This window comes from Trichoderma gamsii (assembly GCF_001481775.2).
Source record: "Trichoderma gamsii strain T6085 chromosome Unknown Scaffold_55.2, whole genome shotgun sequence".
In the NCBI taxonomy this organism is placed as follows: domain Eukaryota; kingdom Fungi; phylum Ascomycota; class Sordariomycetes; order Hypocreales; family Hypocreaceae; genus Trichoderma; species Trichoderma gamsii.
Window position 1 is genome coordinate 17,096 of NW_020171392.1, and position 20,451 is coordinate 37,546.

The following is a 20,451-nucleotide window of genomic DNA, read 5'->3' on the forward strand; positions in this document are numbered from 1 at the left end:
CAGCTGGTCTCATCTGTTGAAGTTGTAGGGTGAACATTGCAGCTATCTATAGTCAACCTTTGCCTCTGCTCTGTTTCTATTGACTAGTCCCATGAGACGAACGTATGCCCTCTGATCATCACCTAGATCAAACAGCTTCAGAGCGTCACCGAGATCATCAAAGAAGAGCACTCCTGTATCTGCGTCTAAATATCCCCGCCGAAACAGATTCAGTGTTGGATCTGCTTCCAGCCTCTGACGGACACGCAGAAGAGCTGGCTCCTCAGCCCACCACATGTCTTCTTCTTCTTCTCTTGTAAATGGTGCCTTGTGTCTATATATCAGTTCGGTAAGTGAGGGCATCGCTTCGTGTACTTGATCGAAGAACTCTGCCCAAGATAAGTTTTCCCCGCAGAAGCATTCGTTTAGGCGGAGAGATTTGAGGACCTGAGCGTGGCGTTTTATGAACGGAATCAACTCTGGGCTGACAAAACATTCTTCCAGCGTGAGAGGTTGTAAAGCAGGGAGGTTTTCAGGACTCAAAGGAAGCTCTTTGTAAGGCCGACATTCATTGGCGAGGCCGAGCGGATCTGTCGCCCGGAGATGTAAATGTTTGAGTCCGTCCATATGGCGGAAAAACCCAGCACCTAACCAGTTGAGAAACTCTTCATGTTCATCCGTGATATTAATCCGCCACTCTGTATATGGTATGCCAGATATGTGAATCGTCGCCGACTCGAGTTGGTTAAGAAAACGGTGAAAGGCATCGGTATAATATGTAGAGGTCCATTTTGTGGGCAGCTCGTCGAGTATAAGCTCCCTTACAAGGGCATTACCCACAAGCGCCTCCCAGGTCTCATTCATCAGCGCTCGCCACTTCTCGTACATTTCTGACATGGAAACCTGGTCGGCGGTTTCTGGAGCATCATAGATATCAAAGGGGTCGAGGTCCTCATCATCGAGGTTGAATTTAAACCCGAGTTTGACCATGTGCAAGTTTGGCGTCAAGAGGCCTTTCAAGACCTTGCAAGCTGCTGGCGGCAGAGATGGCCCCGTTGGCGGTGGGTTATCTTCATGGTCGCATTGACATGTGAATTCGATTGTTTTCGTGTACTGGCCGTAAGCCTCGACGGCGGCCAATGCAAATGCTGCTGATGCCTCATCGCTGGTGAATTGTATTCTATCGAAAATTTCGGGTATCAATTGAGTTCTGTATGACCTGCATGTTGCACTCAGATGGACTTTGTCGCTAAAATCGAGGAAGCTGATTATATGAAGGGATAATTCGAGTGGGAGAGCTATGAGGCTCGCTATTTTGAGGGTTGGGATAGCTAGAGCTATGGTCTCGCTATAGATGAATGCTATTTATGAAGATGTTGTAAGTTGTCCCGTTGCTCACTCTATATATCTATATATCTGTTGTACGACACTTATCTCGGCCATTGACGAATTCAGATAGTGCCCACTGCGAAGAGGGTCGTTGTGCTAGGCAGGAGCGACTAATAAATGATCGGGGGCAACGGGGCTTGCCAAGCTTTACTTGCATGCCTAAATACCTAGAGAATCTCAGCTGTCCAAACAAAACCGAGGTCCCAACCAATACACTTGAAGATGCTAACACTTGCACTACATGTAGGCACCTGTATTCGGTTGTATTTACGCTTACAAGGGGTTTTGCAGAATCTGGATATTTAATGTAGGCTTTTAAGCTCACAAGCTACACATCATCTGGCCCTCATTGGATGATGCTGCAGGTGGTGGGGGTTTCGCAATCGCCGCGGGGCATTGCATCCCACCTTTTTGTGCTTACTTATACGTCTTCTCCAATGTGTACTTTTTGAAATCGGATTGCTTTGCGAGCTGTTTTCCCACCCACTTTGAGCAGCCCAGGATATTCCTGCCCCGATAGGCCCGGCCATGGCCTCTACACACATTGTCCAGCTGCAGTCGCTCAAGCCTGATCTCCATGAACGAGCCTGGGTATCGATACCGCATCCGAGCCTCCCTCTAATCGCAACCGCCCACGGCAAGAATGTTACTGTCTTCTCTCTATCGACTCTTTCTTTCCACAGCGCCTTGACCGAAGGACACGCGCGATCCATCCGAAGCGTCGCCTGGAAACCTACGCTGCCGCCGCATGAGCTGTGCCTCATCTCAGGCAGCTTCGATTCTTCCGCCGGCGTCTGGCGCTGGAACAAGGGCAGCGACCAGGACGACGGCGATAGTCTGGGCCAGGACATGTCAAGAGGGCCGGCGGGTGACGAGGCTGCCAAGTCTGGCGAATGGGACTATAACCTTGTGCTAGAGGGCCATGATTCCGAAGTCAAATGCTGCGCGTTTAATCCGCCGGGCAACTACCTTGCGACCTGCTCGCGCGACAAGTCCATCTGGATATGGGAGGACATTGCTAGCTCCGAATCGGAAGACGACTGGGAGACGATTGCCGTCCTCAACGAGCACGAGGGAGACGTCAAAGCTGTGGCCTGGTGTCCTGATGTGCCTGGGCGCAACAGCGTTGGGCAGCGATACTACAGCGTCGATGTTCTTGCCAGCGCCAGCTACGATAACACAGGTCGAATCTGGCGCGAGGATTCGGACGGAGAATGGGTTTGCGTGGCTGTTCTCCAAGGACATGAAGGCACCGTCTGGGGTGTGGAATGGGAACCGAAGCCGAGAGATAATCGATTCCCTAGACTCTTGACATTCTCGGCTGATGGGACAATACGTGTGTGGACGCTTGAGCAAGGGCAAGACAACGCTGATGGGGAGGCCTCAGCGATGGCTCAGGGCCTGGGCGGTATTCCAAGCACAATGCGACGGTCTTTTAGAGAGCAGTGGAACTGCACGGCTGTGCTCCCCAAGGTGCACGACAAGGATGTATACTCAGTCACATGGAGCGCTGAATCTGGCCTCATTGCAAGCACGGGGAGTGATGGTGTGATTGCTTTATACAAAGAGGAAGAAGCTGCTGTTCCATCGAACCCCCCGGCAGTCTCCGAGGCCAACACCTCGGATAGGAACGCGAGCTTGAATCACAACAGCTCTGCTGCTGGCGGGCCACAATGGCAGCTACTGACCACAGTGCCCAGTGCTCATGGACCATACGAGATCAACCACATCACCTGGTGTAGGCGTTATGATGCGGGCTCAACAAGGAAGGGGGAAGAGGAAATGCTGGTTACAACAGGCGACGATGGACTCGTTCAAACATGGCGGGTTGATGTTGGATCTTCATAGCAAGAATAGGCGTTTCATGTATATATATTGTAATATAAATAGAAGCGATTAAGCTAAAAAGCTGCCCTGTCTAACCTCAAATATTATTTGATCATTCCATTGAATACAGTAAATTCCATTCCATCCCATTAGCCTATATTTTTACATCAAAATCCATTTACGCACATGTGCTGTAGTCCTTTTCATTTACGTTTGTCGTTTCTAGATATCAATTCATGTATCCCCAAACACAAATATGCCTTTACCCTTTCTGAAGCCCTGAAGGCCTTTTTGAACCTCCTCTGTTAGGGTAGAAGCCTCCGTTTCCCAGTTCCACGCCACTTCATCCAGAGGAACGTCTTGGAACTTACCCTCGCGGATACTATCTACGATATAATCAGTCATGTGCCTACGCCCGGTAGGATCCTGCTGGTTCCATCGCGAAAGCCAGAAGCCAACAAAGCGGATATCTTTGAAGATGAGCAACCCAACAGGCAGAGCAACCGGCTGCCTAGCCATGCCTCCATACGACACCATCGTGGCGCCCTCACCGAGCGAACGAGCGAGCGCCGTGGCGGATTTGCCGCCGACGCAATTCAGGCCCAGTCCAATCTGCTCGCGGCCCTTGTTTGTGATTTCCGCCAGCTGATCTTTCCACTCCCGAGAAAGGAACTGTGCCTCCGTCACAACAATGTCGGCACCAAGACCCGTGAGTTCTTTTTTCAACTCCTCCGTCGCCTCAGGGGAGCTTCGTTCGCGAATGACGTTGATGCTCCTGAGGCCCCAGAGCTTGCCAAACTGTATGGCCGCTCTGCCCACTCCGGAATTCGCCCCATTTTGAATAAACCACTCGCCGCTGCCCACCTCGAGCGGCCGCATGCCAAGGCCCTTGCTGATACCAGCGTTGGGGCCATATGTTCTCAGAATGCGATAGGCCGTGCCGGGGTTGATGGAGATGGTCGCCGCTTGAGTCGCCTTCAGCCCTTGTTTATTGATTTTGATCATCTGGTCTACGTCTGCCACGGCATGGGTCCTCCACGTGCCAAACTGCGCAACGGCCGGTATCACCCAATCTCCCTTGTGAACTGGGGAAGACGGATCGCCCGTGGCGAGAACTTCGAAGACGCCCTCATTTCCGGGGATCGCGGACGGGGTAGAGGTTCCGATGAGGGAGGTGAAGCTGGGCTGGGAGCCGTACGTGCCCTGGACGGTGTTTATATCGGCAGGGTTGATGGGGGCCGCAAGAGCCCGCAGCAGGACAGCTTTAGACGAGAGCGAGGGAGAGATGGAGTGCGTGTGAAGTCTACGTTGGCATTGTTAGCCAATCGATTGATTGAGTCTAATGCAAGACTTCCAATTGGGTGATAAGGTGATAGGCACTCACTTCAATACGTCGGATGGCTCTCCATTCTGAGAAAAGACAAGAGCCTTGGCCTGAGTGTAGCCATACGGGCCAGACCGGCGCCGGATAGTCTGTTGCGATAGAGGATTAGAAAACAGCCGTCCAACGACGCGCCCGGCCCGTGGTAGAGCGCATGGAGCTAGATGAGGACGGCCCAGCATTGCTAATCGAGGCTTGATATGAGTAACAAGATATGGAGATATAACCGTAAAATTAGACAGCCATAGCACGTGCCAATGGTGGAAAGGCGCAATTGAAGTTGGAAACTTCAACGCTGCTATCCGGTAAACTGCCCCTCTTACCCCACTAGAGCCGAGGAGCTATCTCGACGACATCGTGGAGGTCTCCATATATAATGCTTGAACCTCCTAACATCGGCCCAGAGCAATTGGGGTGTGGGGCAATTGGTATAGCAATCGGACAGACGGAATCTTGATTTAGCTGAATCATATTGAATGCTTTATTACTATCGGGTGGTTAATAATTCTTTCCGGTGCAACTCTAGTTCACCAGTAGCTGCTAGCATCAGTCCCTCCTACATCATGCAATGATATAATAATACACATGGCCTACGCTATAATGAGCAGTATCTTTAAAGCGTAACATTTTTTTTTTTTTTTTTTTTAAAAAAAAAGTACATTATAAAAACAATGGAAATATCACAGCTAACTAGCCATAATATATAGACCCTTAGATCACTAAGCCAAAGCCAAAACCTAAATATCTCGAGTTAGCGTGAGATCTCTAAGAGGTTGGCAAAATAAAGACTTACAATAGCTGTTCGGCATGGGATGTACACGTGGGTCCAGTTTTGCCGCCCATTCCACTCCATGGGCGTTGTAAAGAAGCGAGTGCTCTCATCGAGCCTGTTGTGGCCACCCGCTTCCTCTGCGTCACTGTTCAGGACAATCTTGTATTCACCGGGCACTTCAACACCGATGCGGTAGTCGCTGAAGCTCTGGCTGGTGTGGAAGTTGAAAATGAAGACAAGTCCCGCTCTCTCAAAGACAATGACCTTGTCGCCTTCGTGCTTCAGGGAGATGTAAGCCTGAGGCGCGTGGAGCCAGCCATAACGCTCTTCACAGTGGTTCATCAACTTGTCAAATGTGTTGAGGAACTTGTATCGAAGCAGATTATCCTCCGTAAGATTCAGCTGTCGACGGGCGTACCAAAATGAATTGTTGTTTCCAGCTCGAGGGAAATCAAGCCACTCAGGATGACCAAACTCGTTGCCTTCAAAGTTGAGGTAGCCCTCGCCACCCAATGCGTGCGTAAGAAGTCGAATCATCTTGTGCAGCGCCATTCCACGGTCAATAACGGGCGTCAACGGCTTGAGAGTGGTCATGTTATCATATAATTGCGCATCGCATAGATGCATCATCAAAGTTTTGTCTCCAACAAGCCTGAATGTATCTAAACGTTAGTGACGGCCCCATCATCGATTAGGGGTATAACATACGCTTGATCGTGACTCTCACAATAGGCAATGGTTTTCTCACCATGACGTCGGTTGGTCAAAGTGAAACAGATGTTGGCAAGATCCCACTGCTCATCTGTTTTCTCCTTGAGAATCTTGATCCACATATCAGGGATGGCCATAGCCAGTCGGTAGTCGAAACCCACGCCGCCGAGCGAAAGGGGAAGACACAGAGCCGGCATTCCCGACACATCCTCGGCGACAGTTACACACTCGGGATAGAGCGAGTGCAGCATCTCGTTAGCAACCATCAGGTATACAACAGCCTCCTCGTCGACATCAGGCCCAAAGTACTCATGATATCCGCCAGAAAACCCACTGGTTGGGTCGGTTAGCTAACATTACCAGTTCATAAGAAGAATAGATATTTGACCTACGTTCCAATTCCATGGTGCAGATAGAGCATGCTGGTAACGCCATCGAAGCGGAAGCCATCAAAGTGATACTCGTCCATCCAGAATCGGAGATTGCTCAGCAGGAATCGCATGACCTCGTGATGGCCGTAGTTGAAGAGTCTGCTGTCCCAAAGATCATGGTTGCCTTTGCCTCCACTGTGAAAGTACTGGTGGTCGGTTCCATCGAATTCATTGAGTCCATCAAGTACATTCTTAGACGCATGGCTATGAACCACGTCCAGCAGCACGACAATTCCCATTTGATGAGCAGTATCCACAAGCCTTTTCAAACCTTCAGGAGTTCCATACCGGCTGCTCGCAGCAAAGAAGCTGTTGACCTGGTATCCGAAACTAGCATAGTAAGCATGTTCCATAATAGCCATCAGTTGGATAGCATTGTAGCCAAGGTCCTTGATTCTGGGAAGCAAGTTGTCGGTGAACTCGTCGTATGTAGTGACACGCTGCTCCGGAGAAGAAATTCCGACGTGGGCCTCATACACTCTAATGCTTTGCGGCTTCTTTGGTCGTGGATGCTTGAACGAATATTTCGCTGCGGGTTCCGGGTTCCAAAATCGAGCATCATAGACTGGCGAAACAGAAAGATCTTGGGTGACATATTTGATCCAAGCTGGCAGGCGATCAATTCGATGTCCTCCATTGAGAACGAGGGAGATCTAATCAGTTGAGACGGTTAGCAAAGACAGTTGGCTTGGGAAGATGTATCTGGTGAGCTACCTTGACCTTGGAATTGTGTGGTATGGCCTTCTGGTTGTTCTTGGCGGGAAGAATGATCTCAAAGACTCCATACTCATTCTTCTTCATGGGATGGGACGTCATATTCCAGCCATCTATACCAATTGGTGTCAATTGCATCGCCGAGACTGCACGCATATAATAGAGGCTTACTGAAATCACCGATGAGATACGCCTGCTCGGCGTTGGGCGCCCACTCGCGGTAGATGATGTTGTTCTTGCTGTCCACATTGAAGCCGTAGATATCAGTGCCCTAGAAAGTCGCCATGTGTTATTCATGTCTCTTGAAGTTTTATCTTTTTTCGCTCAAGGGAAAAGCCCTGGATATACTAATGAGCGTCCGTACCTTGGAAAACTTCTCAAAGCCACCTTCATTGTCGTTTATAACTTTAATCCAGTGCTGCGCCTTAGAATATCGCCGCTTCAGCGCCTCGCTAAATGGGGCTAGCCAGGGGTCCAGCTTGATGACGCCTGTTATCCCTTAGTTAGATCAAATAGCAGTACTCTTTGGCAATTCATTGTCTCGAACCTGTGCCATCCTGGGGATTGCTCTGCTGCTCTGGTTGAGCTGCCATGGCGCAAAAATGCTTCGGACGTGGGAGGCGGGGTAGCTGAAAGGAGAGCTGGCGCGCACTATGTATGCTTGAGAGAAACAGAGCTTCGGCGATCCAGAAAACTATGAGAGATATTATGATATATATGGTGCGCTGAGGCAAAAAGAAAAGAATGGATTAGAGTCGCACCGCAATTAAATTAATATGTAGCTGCGCTAATTGTTGGCAAATGACATGTTACTTGTTATCTCAAGCTTCGAGCTTCACGTTTGGGTAGCTGCAAGTATAGTGCTCGCGCGTCTTAGCGGCGGCTGCCTAACTGGATCAAGATGGGCTGTGAAAATGTGAAAATGTGGATTTCGTATTTGAATTAATTGGATTTCGTATTTGAGTTTAGTTTATTGGGTATTCTGGAAAATTACAAGTCCTATATAAAACTATCTAGTCATTAATTTTAAACATTTTGCGTAGGCTGTTAAATTTCTTTCGCTTATGCTCTACTTGGCCTGGATCTGAGCTCCCGCGAAGCTCGTGTTGTTGGCGGGGATCTGACGTCAGGCCAATCGAGCCGCTAGCTGCGGACCTTCTTCCCCCGTCTTCAGTCGGTGACGTCATTGGGAGTTCATTGGGCATGGCTCTCCTGTTCTGCAGTGGCCAGCCGCTGCTGTGTGCGTCTTCCGTATTGTGGTGTAGTTCATGCGTCTCGCGGTGATCCTTCTTGCGCATGAACGATGAGATCAATCCTGGCCGGCGGGACGAGGCTTCTTGTGCTGCAGCAGCACTAATTGGCTGAGAGACCGGCCTTTGAGGCATGTGTGTTTCTCCCTCATTGTGATACTGGTCGTCTCTCCGCTTGAGCTTGTTGGATTTCTGTGAACTGGACACAATGCCTGCATTGGGGTTGGGGTTGTGGTTGTGGTCGGGAGTTTTATTGCGTGCGTACAAATGAGAAAAAGAACGTTTCTTCAATTTGGAATGAGCGGGCTCGTATTCATCGCCCGTCAGCGAACGGTTCGTCAATGGAGTGGTGTTTAGATCATCATCGCTAGAATCTGACAAGTGATCCTCATATGCTGAATCTTCATACCGTTTTGGAAAAGATCGGTTGGTTTGTGGTGCGGCTGCGCTTTGGTGGAATGAACGATTCCCTTGATGCACGGTCACTGTCTCAGAATAAGATGTAGGTGCGACTGAATGGCGCTGTGCATGCGATGCTGAGGGTGATAATGAGCGTAAAGTCATCCTCTTTCCGGCTCTTGTGCTGCCCATTGATAGCTTTGACTCAGCCATGTTGCTTCTCATTGATGCCCTGAATCCATGGCGCGTATCGCTAGCTGATCTACTGCGCACGAAGCTGCTCTCGCTGGAATCGGACCCTCGTCGTCTCAGAGAAGACTTCATACTCGCATTCATTGCTGGGTTTGTGGCTGGTTGTTCCACAGGAGTTTCAGGATTCCTTGATCCGTGCTTCGGGCCAGAGCCTGTTGAGATAACGGGGCTATATAGGGAGCTGGGCCGGGCGACGGAGCCTCGACTATCGTCCGCATGTCTTGGCTCACTGCTGAGGGAGCGCTTGAGTTTTGCTAGTTTTTTGAAGCCGCGCCCTGTCGCTGTATTACTGGTTTTCGTAGCCTCGGGGGGTTGAAGCGAACGACGCCCTGTATGAGCATCTATCTGCCTCAAAGGATCATTGTGGTCTTGAGTTGCTCTGGATGATGGTGCCAAGTCGGCTGGTAACGGGCCTTCAACTTGAGATTGGTGAATTTGCTTCTTTTGCTTCGCCTTAGGAGAATAACCCGAGGCATTGGGTAAGGCCGCGGAGCTTTTTGCTGCTAAACCCCCGTGGAGAATATCATCATCTGCTTCCTGGAGAGCTTCTATTTCTAATCGGCGTCTCTCATCAGACGACAAGCTTTTCCAGTATGCCTTGGTTCTTTCCCAGTCATCAGCATCGGCATCATCATTCGGCAGTTTTGATTCGTGATTCGCGTTTAAGTTCAACTTGTTATTGCCTGATTGAGAGAATAGCGGATTGGCCAATGCAGCGTCAATTGACATGAAACCGTCTTCTGCAGCCTCAGGTTGGTCTTCGTAAGCGTCACTGTAGATGCTATCTTTATCCGACTCTTCCTCGATCTTGTTTTCACCAATCAATTGGGTAAGTTTGACCACCTTGGATCCTGAAGCCTGAGTTAACATTGGCGCGGCAGAGCCATTTGCGTCGTCCGAGCTGAACTTGGGAATATTGTCCTCAGGCGGGAAACTACCTGGGAGAGAGTTTGATCGAGCCATTGGTACAAAACCGTCATATTGCATCTCCGGTGGCGAAAAGGGCGTTTCGTTGAAATTGCCTGGCAATCCACCGATGGTTGCCGAGCTCGCCTTGTAAGCTTCATTGCCTGAGGAGGTCGAGGATGGATCTGGTAATAAGTCTCTGGAGGGGGGGTGAGACGTTGATTCGTCCGCGCCAGTCAATACGTCTTCAAAACGCTCGTCATCCGAGCTGTCCGTTTCTTCGCCTTCATACCCAAGACTTTCGGTAGACGCCATAATAGATGGTAATGGCTCTCGGTACTTTGAAATGTTTGCTACATTTCTTGGCCCCTGGTCTCGGTTGAAGTTGAGCCCCTTGACTGGCTCTACCGATGGGATGTTCTCATTCTTGGGCGCAAAAGATGATGCATGAGAAGTGGATGGCGGCATTGACTGAGGCGATAACGATCGCTCCCGCGGGCGAACAAGCTGTCGCTCCTCGGGCTCCTTCCCCTTTTTGTCGCGCACGCTTCCAAATAATGGAAGAGCCGGCCGGGGAGACATCAGTTCATCCTCCTGCAGTGTAGATTCGGTGGTCGTTCTTTGTCCATCGACAGCGTTATATGCTTTCTGTCTTGAGTGACTGTTGGATGCTGCTGTGGTATCTGCTTCCTCAAATTTGCTCGGTTCGATAGCCATGACTGTGCTGTTATCGTTCCAGCTTACTCTGGCACCCCTTTTCTGACCTGCCGCGGCATCCTCTCCGCTAAGATGAGAAATGCCAAGCCCCGAGTACTCCAGAATTTCATTAGGATTCTGGGACAAACTTCCTCTACTCGAAATAGAGGATTTCATGGCGGATTTTCTGGGCGATAGAGAGCGCGGTGGAGGCTCGTGTTTAACAACAGCCAGACGATCAGCCGATGAAGCAAAATGTGCCGAACGTACGGATGTCTCTGAACTAGATCCGGCATATGAAAAAGGAGCTTCAACCTTGAAGTTGTCGTATTTGGATAAGCTGGGCGATACACTCGCCGACGTCTTTGCCGACGCCAGAATTTCAAGTGGTTCATTGTGAAGATCTTTTTGAAGTTGAAAATCATTGGAAGCCTTGTTTCCAATTTCTCTCATTGGTGAAGGCTTTTCAACCGCTGCAGTTATCAGTCGGCTAGAACCGGAAATGTCATCCGGGTTGCTCTTCTCAAAATAGTCTGCGTCATTTGACTGATTAGATGCTAACAAAGGAGACTGCGTTCGGATATGGTTGGGCGGCGGTATATTCATTTCATTCACCCATTCTTGTGTTGCTTGACCCTTTTTAACTGGCTTTGTTCCCTTAGCTTTCTCGGATGATTTTAGAACAACGTCCTCAGCCTGACGGCTTGCTGTCATAGCCGCGGCCTTTGGAACCATTCTTCTAGAATTCGGATCATAAACGAGTTCGTGTTCAGCCGGCAGGTTTGAATCGTATGATGGCATGCGCCGGGGATATGAAAAGTTGATCGAGGAACTAACACTTCCTGATCGAGATTCTGGTAAATCAGGAGACGATTTCGGTATCGATTCTGGCATTTGCTCATTTTGAATTACGGCGGCTCCAAACCAAGCGCCTTGCGGATGACCTTTGGATTTCTGGCTTGCAGTTCGGAAATTTTGAGTTTTTAATTGGGTTGTGATATTTTTAGAGGCGGGCATGCTAGGGACAGGTGGTACATCTTGCTTCTTATTAGGAGCCGCACGACCCGGCGATGGCGATCGAAAGGTCCGCTCGGTCATTGAGCTCACGCTGGGCGTTCTAGACAGCTTGGAAGTCTTTCCTCGATCGCGGCCACCGATAGGGGACGACAGCGAGGAAGCCCGTCGCTGGACCCTTTTGGACGGAGCTTCCGCAACGTTTGTGAGTGGCGCTGGCTGCGCTCGCAAGGCTGCGGCGGCGGCTGCTGATGATAATGATGGGGCTGGACTGTTGTTGCCACGCATGTACGCGGATGCCGCGGCCATGGCAGCATCGGGAGCGGCTGTCTCTTTGGTAAGAGGTGGCTATAGCTTATTTAGCAAATTGTTTCGCAAACGGCCTGATGATTGATGGCGGATGGCTGATGGCTGATGGCAGATGAGGAATATGTCCCCCATTGAGGTCATCGAACACGCCCGCGGTTTGGCAAAAGAGCAAAGCAGAACGTATCTTGCGACAAGGGCTGGCCTACCTGAAGCGAATGATCGCGTCGTCGCGAGCGCTTGAACATGGTGAATTATTGAGTCGCGCCGTCACGGCATAGACCTGAGTGCGGTCTTAAAACCATGTAAGTAAAGGCGAACGAAGCCAGAAGAAACGAGAGAATGAATCGTCGCCGAAGGAAGCGGAAACAATTGAAATTAAAATGCACTGGGTAAGCTGCTGATACGAGGATTGTAAAAACGTACCGAATACATCATAGGCCTACGACGTGGTGAGGTGGAGTCGGCAGTACTGCATACTGCTAGGCTGTTTTAGGTCTGGAACTCTGCCAAAACGCCCGGAATCAAGGAAGTGCCTATATTTATGGGTACCAGCGGAGGCAGTCATCCGCTACTACTGCAGTGGTTAATTGTCGATTTATTGGACAGCGGCCTGACCAAGGTGCATCGTCTCAAATCGCGGCTGAAGAGCAAGCAGTACCTGATTATCCTTCAAGGGTGGCTTTGGGCTGACTGCTTTGACAGCGTGGTTGACGGCTGACTTTGCCCATTTATTCCTCCACCCTATAAAGTTTCTCGCCATGGAGCTTAGATGCTAACTGGGGCAGTCATCTTAGGCTGCAGACAAGGGTCGGAATTCCTGCTCGAAAAAAGCTGGTCTTGAGCTACAGATGGTGCACGTCACTGAGGCAAAGCTGAATCCAACAAATTCCAGCGAGCTATTGACCATCGATCTGCCCACCGGATCTACTCACTGGATATCAATCTACCGCGGAAAACCTCAGTAGATTGCGCATCATGCACTGTCTGGGCCACCGTTTCCACGTCCCTGCGCCATGAAAGATTTACTCGTGGCCATCCAAGCTAGCCGCATCCGTACTTCGCTATTCGGCGCTTAGTTAGCATGTACCGAGCCACTCTTTCTAGTCGTCTGCTTCTCCAAAAATACGGCTCTGCTCTACCTTGCCTAAACCTTTCAGACTCTTTCCACCAGAATACAATTCAGGCTTGACTAGATGTTAGACATTTGACCGCACTCTTTTCCGCCTCTTGTTTTTATTGCGCATCCTTTTTCTTTCATTCGGTGCTTACAGTATTCAATGGCACCACCCTCGCCACGACGATCTTCCAGAGCTCGCGCGTTGGCTTCTCATTCTCAACAGTCCCTCTCATCTACCAATTTCAGCCGCCTTGAACGACATACCAGATCCCTCAACCGGCCCCAATCGAACAAATCCACACCCAGCGCATCTGTATCGTCCGATCCGCTGGACGATATCGACGATACCCTTCTTGGCCGAAGGCGGAAGCGCGGCCACGACGACGAACAGTACAAGAACTTGCGGAACGAGGCCCAAGATATGGCCAACGAACTAGATCCTTTGCAAGACGAGGAGGACGAGGCGGTTCGGTGCATATGTGGCTGCGAGGACTACCCTGGCCGCCCGCCTGTCGACGGTTCCGACGCCAACTTCCTCGCTTCGATCGAACTCACAGAAGACGTTACTGGGTTTTTTGTGCAGTGCGATATTTGCAAAGTATGGCAGCATGGAGCTTGTGTCGGCATCTTCAGTGCCGAGAGTTCTCCCGAAGAATACTTTTGTGAGCAATGTCGGAAAGATTTCCACAAAATCCACACAGCAAATAATGGGTAGGCTGACCCTATCCTCAAACCTATTATGCAGAGGGTGAAATCTAACTAGACAACAGACAAAAATACTCCAAATATCTACCTTTGAGTCGACCAGCTAGAACTGCGTCTCGAGCTACATCCATTGCAAAAGATGGAGCCCGATCGCCGAGGCTGGGCAGTTCCAAATCGGCTCGATCCCAATCGACGTCACAGATATCTAAACGGCGGTCTACGATGAATAGCCGCGATGCCGCTTATGACGACGAACAGTTGCGCCGAGCAATTGAAGCGAGCAAGGAAGAAGTTGGCCAAGATGGAACAGAAATCACGAATAGGCGCACAAAACGAGGGCGTAGTAACAGTGAGGAGTATGTCCTTGGACTGTATTCTCGAGAAATTTTGTTTGTGTTGGATTGCTAACCCCGCCAGCAGGAATAATGTGATTGTTAAACGGCAACGCACAAATTCGCAATCCACCACACCGCCACCAATGCCAATGGACACCATTAGTCAAGAAAACACGGATGACGAGAACAGCGGGCGCAATGGACTAAAACGACCCCGAACTTACAAAGCTACGGAGAGATCAGAGAGAGAGGAAAAGGATCGTCTGCGGCAGGAAAATATCAGTAAACGAAAAGGGCGGGCAGATAGGCGACGTACTGAAGGTAACTGCCCTTTGTTGTCTGCAGGGTGGCATGAACACTGACGAAAACCCCAGATTCCGACGTATCAGAGGACGTGAATCTCCCGTCTTCCAAGGCCCCCAATAATAGCGGTGCGGAAACGTCAGCTTTTGAAGACCCTACACCTGCTGTACCATCCCCTGTTCCAGGAACGCCTCCCACATCGCACTCGTCTGCCGCAAATTCGAATAAACGAACGTCACGGAGCAACCACAAAAAGGGCAAAGGAAAAAATCAGTATACGAAAGACCGCACTGCGGATATCGAACGTTCACCCGCGCGATCTGTATCACGAGACACCCAGCGAGCCAACAATGCAACAACTGCTGCGCACTCTAGACACGTAGGAGACCACAAGAACAGCTCAAGGACAAAATTAGGCATGGCCGGGAAGATGAGCATGCTGGATATGAAACGACGGGTGGCCGCGATTATGGACTTCATATCAAGAACACAGGTTGACTTGGCGGCCGAAGCCGCATTGGACCGAAGTAGCAACTCAACTCAATCGCCGCTTGATCCTACCAAGTCGCCAATGGAAAAAGATGCCAAGGAACAGCGCGACTCTCCTGAGTCAAAGATCTTCAAGGAATTGAGCTGCATGGAGATGATGGACGTTCTCACGCGGGATATGGTCAAATGGCAGAATCAATACGCATGATAGGGAATTATGCTCTACATACACGTATCAGTCAGAAAGCTTGCATATTATGTCTATGAAGGAATGCTTGAGCTGTTTTAACAGAAGTGTCTTTTTCTGGGAAAGGCGTTGGGATATAATGGCTGGTTATCTGTTTATCATTTTATTACTGCACGGCGCAGCATGGGTGGAAAGCGCTGCTTTTAACATTGGTTGAGCCTAGTTATGTTCTTCGTCCTTTTGTTTCCTCTTTTCCTTTTTCTTTTTTTCTTCTTTTCTTCTTTTATTCTTTCTTCCTGGACCCCCTTGTTGTTTTTCTTGTCATTTAGGTTCAGACTCAAAAACATCATCGCCAGCTATTTTCGCGTGTCGATGAGATTAGTCCTCCAAATACTATCATGAAGTCTATATCTTACAGTTTTTGCCAATCAAAAATGGTATATCGTTTGATGAACAAAACCCAAACCCCATTCTGCGCCCCTTTTAGGCGCTTTTTTCTTTCTTTTGTTCTTTCCATGCCTTCTTCCCTTGACTCAGACTTAATGGAGGACTACTAACCATCAATTCGTGATTTCGAAGGGCCTCATCTGAAAGGTCATCCAAGACATATTTGCCCAGTTTACCTTTCCGCCATTCAGACAGCACCCTGGCCGCGGACTCCTCCATATCAGGCACGCCGCCAGCTTTCAGCTTGCCGTCGCGCTTTGCCACGGCGGAGAGAAACTCTTGTACATCGTTTGTCGGCTCGCAGTATCGACTATAGATTTGAGGGTCCCAAATATTCATCTTATAGAGGAGATAATCCGCCAGTATCTCGTCCGCTATGAGTCCTTTCTTGATACCCTGTACGAGAGAGATCTTCATCATAGCCTCCCCATCTTCGACATACGGCATGAAAACTCCTGGCGAGTCGAGCACATATACGCCAGCGCCGACGCCCCCTCGCTCCTCTGGCTCGACCACACGGACGCTTGTGCCAATTTTACGGGTTACGCCGGCTTGGTCACCAGTCTTTGCTACTTTTGTCTTCCTCCCCAGCGTCCCAGAGTTTCTCAGGGCGTTTAATAACGTGCTCTTACCCACATTGGGCATGCCCACTATCAGCGCACACAGCCCGGTTATGGAGTCTACCTCGTAAGCAGTCTCCTTCAGCCGCTTTAGCAGAGATGCCGTTGCTCCAGGGTGATTCTTATCCCAAAACAAGGCGCGGCGGCCATGCAACCTTTGCAGCAGTTGCCGGGCGCCAGGGCTATCGCTACCTAGGTCATGTTTCGTATATACGATAATCTTTGGGCAGCCAATCACTGCTTTTTCAAGCACAGGGTTGTGAGTTGACAGCGGCAGTCGAAAGTCGCGGCATTCAAGAACCAGCGACACTCTTGGGAGGACCGTCTTTAGTTTACTGACAGCGGCGTGATGGTGGCCTAGGAAATAAGACTTGGGAATTGATGACGGAACACTAAATGAGCGACGGGGGAGGAATTGTGCCATGGCTGAGCGTAGAATGCCATGTACATGATGTGAGAGACGCAGTCGAGGCGCGATAAATTAGGAAAAGTTCTGATAAGCTTAATCGATAAAAGAATTGGAAGTGGCAGAGTATTAGTAGGTGAGCTAGAGTCTGTGCTCATCCAGAAGTACCAGTACATAGACTTTACTACTGCCCAGTACTTGTTATACGAGGTGCGTAACATTAATAGCTGTTTTCTTACAATACGGATTTATCATCAAACAAAGCATACCATCTTGTTGATTTAATAAAATAAGATCTGACTAAAGTACTATGTTAATAGTTTCTATTATTATTAAATGTTTATACTGATATATGTATATACATTTAAAATTGGCAAATGCTTCCTCAAGCTAATTTAAAAGCTCGCATGCAAGTTTAACTAACGCCTAATAGTGGCTTTGGTACACAACGGAGTACGAGGTACTGCTTAGCATCAGTCCTCTAGATTATAGGGGGGTATAGTAACTCCATGGGGACCGTGACTGCCAGGGTGCCTGTGTTCCTCTCCAGCGATGATCTGCACAGAGCATTGTCAATCGACCGGCTGGTCTCGGGCTTCGTTTTAACATCCTAATTGACGAGCTGAGCAGTCGACACACCATGTCTTCGCAGCAGAACAAGAGCGTGGCCAGCTCGCGCTTTGAGCTGCTGCCTGCCCTCAACCTGAATTTTGGCAGCATCACCGACGGCACCGATATTCCTCCACCGCCGGAGTCTCCGATCGAGCCGACGATTACGCCAGCGAGAACGCCCAAAACCAGTGATGGCAATATCAGCGGCAAACAAGCGATTCCAGCGACAGTAGCGGCCCAAGAGAAAGCTGACACGACGATTCCCGAAGACGCGCCACCGAGTCCTGCCATCTCGGGTCAACAGGGTACAGTCCGCTGTCATTGATAATTTTTTTTGCTACATTCAATAACAATCCAAAAGGAAGCGCATTTCAAGATAACAACGGGCGCAATATTGTCAATGTGTATCGCCCACAAAGCCAGAGCGGCTCCAGCGTCGCAGACTCGGAGAAGAAGCGAGCGAGCGGCTGGTTCAAGCGTCTAAGAACGGGAGAGAACCAGTCGAGGAGGCGCTCGAGTCTTTTAAGCCTCGAGCAGCAGCCGCATCTATCGACAAATACGATCACACCGAAGCCGCCCTCTGATAATAAACCGCCGCCCAAGATTCCCAAGCTAGTGCACCTCGAGAGTGATAACGGCGATTTTGGATCAAACTTATTCGATGACATCAAATAATAACCAGCATAATTACCCTCGACATAGACTCCTGTTTTACAGATGTGTTACTTTTTGTGTGTGTGTGTTTCAGATCTATACTATATATACTTGGAATTCAACTCTTGCCGGCTTAATCAACAACCACCTACCTATTAATATAGCCAATACAATATCTCGGAATCTTTTATATACATGTTGTAGAAGCCCATCTCTGGCATCAGCTCCGCGAAACATTGGAGATCATGCCGCCAGACGCGAAGATTGTTCTAAATTACACGCCTTAAACGCCCACGTTATTGCTGACCCGCTAAAGTGGTATGCATCTGCTCATGTCGATAATCATGAGACTTTCAATGTTTACTTTGCGCTGCATATGTGGAGCAACTTGCCAGGTAGGTTGCAATACATCGAGCCTAGGCGCGACGACGTATGGGTGGGTATGCCTTAAACTTTTCTTAGAGGAAAAAGCGGACTTTTTATCCTCCGATGCGCATCTCCCTATCGGATGACAACGTCTCATACAGACAAGCCTAAGATTTGATTTAGCATTGTTATTTTTGTTGCCATTGATCCTGTAAAATGGACCGCGATCGCGATGGCCGGAGCCGCAGGTAAGAACCGGCACTCACTTATTCCATTGTTCTTTCATGAATCGCATTTTTGGCTGGCAGTTCCGGGACCGGGACCGGGTGAGCTGAGCGTGGCGCATTTGCGAAAATGAAGAAATCTGCCACGCTCACTTTCGCGTCTCAGGTCTCCAGATCTCGGTGGAAAGGCTTTATCGAGCGCATGGCTAATTCTCACAGGTATGACGACGGTGAAGTCGTTAGATATGGTGCTGGAGAGTCTTGGAGGCCAACCCCGCGGGAGCGATCGCCTAGAAGACCGAGGAGCCCCGTAAGAGACCGAGCAAGAAGTCCGCCACGTACCAGAAGCCCTCGCCCTCGAAGCCCTATCATACCCGGATCAGATAGCTATGTGCCTGGTAGATATCCGCCGCGAAGGCGCTCTCGGAGTATAAATGATCGGTACCGCCGCGATCGATCCAGAGACCGCGAAAGCCCTCGAAGGCGCGAGAGAAGCCGATCTCCCATGAGAAGATCACCACTGCCTCGCCGGAGTCCACCTAGAAGAGAGTCGCCGGCAAGGGAGAACAGATACGACCGACCAAGATCCCCGCGACGGGAATGGGAGCGCGATAGGCCTAGAGATATAGACCGTGAACGGGACTGGGACCGTGAAAGAAATCGACCTAGGGAATGGGAGCGAGACGCCGAGAGGCGCGACGACAGGTTTGTTATTCTATATTCACGCACAATATTGGGTACATTCGCTTACTCAGGAGCACAGGAGATCACGCTCTCCATTCGTTCGAGACCGCCGTCGCGAGAGGACTCCGCTAGGGAAAACAACGCCTATTGCTGTCCGTGGCGGTGTTTACAGGCCTCGTTCTAGGTCACCCAATCGACGAGACGACAGATTTAATTCATATAAGCGACATTCGCCGATGCGAGAACCCGGGCCTATGTCTGCGCTACCGTCCCGACCTGCTTCAGAAAGAGCAGATTCTCAATCACAGTCGGCCAAAACTCGTTCGCCCATTACCTTGGAAGGCTCCCCTCCCCACCGTTCTGCGACACCAGTTGCAGCTGTCAAAGACATCCAACGGCCCATTGGAAACGAAACTGCCTCTGGCCCTTTAAAATCACCGCCACGTGGCCCTGCAGCGTTACGAGCACCACCCATCGGCCCTGCTGCTGCTCGTACACTTTCCACCTCAGCAACAATGCCTATTCCGCAGACGCAGCGAATTCCTCAAACACCAAACGCGATGCCGCACAGAACAGACACTACAAGTCCAACAAACCCGCCTTCAGGGCCTCGAGGTTACATCCCATTAAACAGAGGATCTTCTTTTTCATCCCGTGGCGGGAGGGGAGGATGGAATTCAGCGCCGCCTCGCCATCTATCTGGCCCACCACCGGCATCAGCTGCGACAAGTGGCCCTTCTAATATCCCCACTGGTCCTCGAGCATCTATCTCAAATGGATCCGGCGTAGGAATGTCTTCTACTCAACGACCATTCAATCCACCCACGGGCCCCTCGGCTCAACATGGCAGCGGACCAAGACAGACCCTTGCTCAAAGCCTGTTGGCGACGATGCCCCCTCTAGTTCCCGGCGGGAAAACAGATCCAACCATGACACCCCTAGTACTCGGTGTCACGAAGGAGATTGAACCACACTACAGAAAGCTAAAAGACGAAGAGGAAAAAATACGGGAAGAACTACGACTCAAGCAAGAGCGGCTTCGAAAGAGCCTTTATTCGTGGTCTAGACTTGATCGGGACGCCAGGGCATGGGAGATGAGAAGTGACCTGAGCGAGAAGAGCATGAAGAATTTGGCTGGTGAAGGCGTTGGCGGTGCAGCCTTTTAGACTTGACTCTCCGCAGTGGATTTTGCATGGGTGGTTTTTCTTTAATGAAGTTTTCGTCAGATTAGAGTTGTGCGTCTAGACTCTGCTGGTATACGTTGATTCTACC

General features: G+C 50.0%; 7 protein-coding genes across 7 annotated transcripts; 4 read left to right on the top strand and 3 right to left on the bottom strand.

Moving 5' to 3' along the window:
• Positions 1–42: 42 nt before the first annotated feature.
• On the bottom strand, positions 43–969 carry TGAM01_v210022 (hypothetical protein; the record flags this gene model as incomplete). Its single annotated transcript, XM_024550700.1, has 1 exon — positions 43–969. The coding sequence occupies one exon, from the start codon at positions 967–969 to the stop codon at positions 43–45; it is 927 nt and encodes a 308-aa protein (XP_024404548.1).
• Positions 970–1,896: 927 nt separating this feature from the next.
• TGAM01_v210024 (cytosolic iron-sulfur protein assembly protein 1) lies at positions 1,897–3,216 on the top strand (the record flags this gene model as incomplete). The annotated part of the gene is made up of 1 exon (XM_018808812.1): positions 1,897–3,216. The coding sequence occupies one exon, from the start codon at positions 1,897–1,899 to the stop codon at positions 3,214–3,216; it is 1,320 nt and encodes a 439-aa protein (XP_018658021.1).
• A 213-nt stretch (positions 3,217–3,429) lies between these two features.
• On the bottom strand, positions 3,430–7,797 carry TGAM01_v210023 (1,4-alpha-glucan branching enzyme; the record flags this gene model as incomplete). The annotated part of the gene is made up of 9 exons (XM_024550701.1): positions 3,430–4,498; positions 4,580–4,668; positions 5,370–6,000; positions 6,057–6,392; positions 6,452–7,143; positions 7,205–7,317; positions 7,376–7,475; positions 7,569–7,693; positions 7,752–7,797. The coding sequence occupies 9 exons, from the start codon at positions 7,795–7,797 to the stop codon at positions 3,430–3,432; spliced, it is 3,201 nt and encodes a 1,066-aa protein (XP_024404549.1).
• A 5,510-nt stretch (positions 7,798–13,307) lies between these two features.
• On the top strand, positions 13,308–15,187 carry TGAM01_v210025 (hypothetical protein; the record flags this gene model as incomplete). The annotated part of the gene is made up of 4 exons (XM_018808808.1): positions 13,308–13,858; positions 13,918–14,208; positions 14,273–14,508; positions 14,562–15,187. The coding sequence occupies 4 exons, from the start codon at positions 13,308–13,310 to the stop codon at positions 15,185–15,187; spliced, it is 1,704 nt and encodes a 567-aa protein (XP_018658017.1).
• A 462-nt stretch (positions 15,188–15,649) lies between these two features.
• TGAM01_v210026 (hypothetical protein) lies at positions 15,650–16,657 on the bottom strand (the record flags this gene model as incomplete). Its single annotated transcript, XM_018808807.1, has 1 exon — positions 15,650–16,657. One exon carries the CDS (start codon positions 16,655–16,657, stop codon positions 15,650–15,652), a length of 1,008 nt encoding a protein of 335 aa, XP_018658016.1.
• A 622-nt stretch (positions 16,658–17,279) lies between these two features.
• On the top strand, positions 17,280–17,926 carry TGAM01_v210027 (hypothetical protein; the record flags this gene model as incomplete). Its single annotated transcript, XM_018808806.1, has 2 exons — positions 17,280–17,556; positions 17,613–17,926. 2 exons carry the CDS (start codon positions 17,280–17,282, stop codon positions 17,924–17,926), a joined length of 591 nt encoding a protein of 196 aa, XP_018658015.1.
• A 699-nt stretch (positions 17,927–18,625) lies between these two features.
• Positions 18,626–20,345, top strand: TGAM01_v210028 (hypothetical protein; the record flags this gene model as incomplete). Its single annotated transcript, XM_018808805.1, has 2 exons — positions 18,626–19,200; positions 19,259–20,345. 2 exons carry the CDS (start codon positions 18,626–18,628, stop codon positions 20,343–20,345), a joined length of 1,662 nt encoding a protein of 553 aa, XP_018658014.1.
• Positions 20,346–20,451: the final 106 nt, after the last annotated feature.